This window comes from Phaeoacremonium minimum, assembly GCF_000392275.1.
Source record: "Phaeoacremonium minimum UCRPA7 unplaced genomic scaffold PA7_03_scaffold_188, whole genome shotgun sequence".
NCBI lineage: Eukaryota > Fungi > Ascomycota > Sordariomycetes > Togniniales > Togniniaceae > Phaeoacremonium > Phaeoacremonium minimum.
The window spans coordinates 37,998-40,777 of record NW_006921095.1 but is presented as its reverse complement, the minus strand read 5'-3'; the positions used below and the strand labels follow the sequence as shown (position 1 = coordinate 40,777).

Sequence of the window (2,780 nt, the reverse complement as noted above, 5' to 3'; positions counted from 1 at the left end):
AAGGAATGTAGGCACTTTACCGGTATGATTCACCGCAGATGCGCCAAAGCTCTTCTTGTGTGCATTCTATGGCAATAGTAAGTTTACTCTGCCATATCCCTGTCAGAACAGACGGCATAATTGCACATGGAATGCCTCGATTGAGCAATGCATCGAGAAGAAAATCAACAGCTTCACGCCGGCTGTGATCATCCTTGGTTTCAGCCATCGAGCGATCTCTAGTTGCTCTGGGATGCTTATCCCTGTATATCTAATCTATGGAGCTAGGCTTCGAGAAGGGCAATAGTCTTGCTTCGACCAATTTTATATCCGGGGACCGACTTTCGGGAGCATGAGAAAAATCGGAGAAAACTTGTCCCGCGAACCTAAATATAGTTAGAATCTGAAGTATTCATTTGGAGGCTATGCAGTGACATGGCGTGGTGGCCATCTTTCGGGACCAGTCTCTGGAGCCTTCTTTTGGTCATTCTCCTCATAGGCACCGGTCCGCCAAATATCAGCAATGCATGACTATATAAATAGTTTCCATCATTCTAGGCCCAGAAGCTTGAAAGTAATATTCTTCACCCAAAAGATCGAACGGAAAATCGCAGCAATGGCGTTGTTACTTCTATTCTTCGGCCTTCTCAGCGCTGCTCTGGGCTGTTCATTCACCCCTTATGTCCGTGTTGTCGTCAATATTGACTCAGTCAACCCTGATTTGAATGCGTCATTTAGAATTCCTCTCTTGGATGATCAGTGCCAACCTCTTCGAAGGCCAATTTCAGCTCATGGTAAGACGCCTTTCTGAGGCGAATGGCACCTCTAATAGTTTCTAGGAAATATACCTTCAACCGGATACAGTGCACAATTTGGCTCCAGGCAATTCGAGGATTCTCTGGGTAATATCCTTGAGAAGGGTGATCTCGTATCCGCACTCAATAATATCTATCCCACCACTTCTCCTATCAATCGAGTTGGCCCACAAGAAGGACCGAACAAGATGGACATGTCCCAGATATTCGATAAAGTCGTCTGTCAGGTCGTGGCCTCGGGAGGAGCAACATATTCCTTCGGTGGAGACTTTCCTGATAGAATTGAGTTCGCTAGCGGAAGCCAAATATCGATCGAGTCTTACAGCTGCGGCGTAAGCGGTGGAGCTCATCGACGTGCCATTCCTTTCGGAGAGCCTAGCTTTGTTCCATTCATCCCGGAGCCGACACCGTCCAGCGGTCTTGGTGTTTACTCTGTCAACGGAAATCACGAAGCAACCGTCATCCTCATTGAGGGCCGACAGGAAGATGCGACCTTCGTTCCGTCTATCCCCAAGCCGACTCCTTCTGATCTGGGCTCTCTGCCGGCCATCCCAGAAGAGACTGATGAGGCCACTTTCGTGCCAGTCATCACGCTACCGACGCCATCTGAGAACCCAAGCTTCATTCCGATTGTAGCTGTTGATGACTTTGCCGCCGTTCTCCCTGTTCCAGAGCGAGTTCGTGACTGAGCCTGTAATAGCTAGAATAATCCAATATACCTCTAGCATTGCCAATAGATTATGTTATTCGTTTTACTCTAGATAGTCCTTGGGTGCTTTGAGTCAAAATATAGCCACGTACCTTGACTTCCAACATATTGTCCGCTTAAGGAATAAGGCGTTAATTCAGTCCGATTAGTGAGTCTCGAGTACATCTAGTAGTCAGCATAGGCTACTTTCCCCACTACGAAAGCCCATCGAGCGGTCAAACGGTACGTCCTCTAGGATAATCCCCAGTTTCGACAGTGGTCTCGTACGCAGAAATTCTGTAACCCGGCTTCTGCCATGATCGTTTCGTATGGCAAAATCCGCGCGAACCTCAAGGGGTTCATTCAAGGTCTAATGATGTACTGAAATAACACCGACTAGCTAGAAATAATGGCTGGTGGGTTGCGGGCGCTTAGCAACATGCTGTGGGTCCACAATGCCTCTTCTGGTTGCTGTTAAGGTCGATGTCTCATGCGCATAGCCACCTTCGCCGGTAAGTCGCACCTTGTTAGCGGGATAAATTGAGGCCACCGTATTTAATGTAGGGGATCAATTTTGTCAGCCCCAACACAATTCAACTGAGAGCTCCTTCACAGAGCCTGCTGTATTCCGGGTATCACTACCCTCAACTTTACAAACATAGATGCGCTCCTATTACAATAAGGTGTTGATTTACGTGCACCAAACTGTTTACGCCCATCAAGCTCTTTCGCATCCCCACCTCGTGAAAGGCATGAGACTACAGGGTCCATTCCGCTTAGACAGTCGTATCTGACCTCAGAGTGCTTCAGTTGAGAAATGTCGCTGATAGCTATACAATGTCCATCGTATACCCAATCCTGCCGCTATTAGCTACTTTTGCAGCGGCGCAAACACGACTTAATGTTCAGCAATAGGTGCAGAAAATGGTATCTCAATCTTAGAGACTGGAAGATGGGTTCGTCGTTCTACACATCTCATGATGTAGTCATTGCCAGAGCAAGTGTTGGTAGATTTGGTGTCTGCTGTTAGATTCCATGTCTTTCCACCTACCACCGACTCGGACTATGCGGGCGCGTCGCTCTCTCCCCCCAACCGTCACCGGAACCGTGTCATGTATGACAGTCTTAGCTATGCTGATCGATCATATCTGAATGAACGGAGGGGGATACATTCTACCTGCATCTAAACTTTGAAGGCATCTGATATGGGACTGATTTTGATGGGAGCACCCCTATAATTATTCTGCAGCCGTCTCGCTTGAATCTAGCATGTCTCTTGAGTAGATTATCCTTTAGAA

At 47.5% G+C, this 2,780-nt stretch overlaps 1 protein-coding gene across 1 annotated transcript; it reads left to right on the top strand.

Moving 5' to 3' along the window:
- Window positions 1-982: 982 nt before the first annotated feature.
- UCRPA7_2743 (hypothetical protein) lies at window positions 983-1,483 on the top strand (the record flags this gene model as incomplete). Its single annotated transcript, XM_007915310.1, has 1 exon — window positions 983-1,483. One exon carries the CDS (start codon window positions 983-985, stop codon window positions 1,481-1,483), a length of 501 nt encoding a protein of 166 aa, XP_007913501.1.
- Window positions 1,484-2,780: the final 1,297 nt, after the last annotated feature.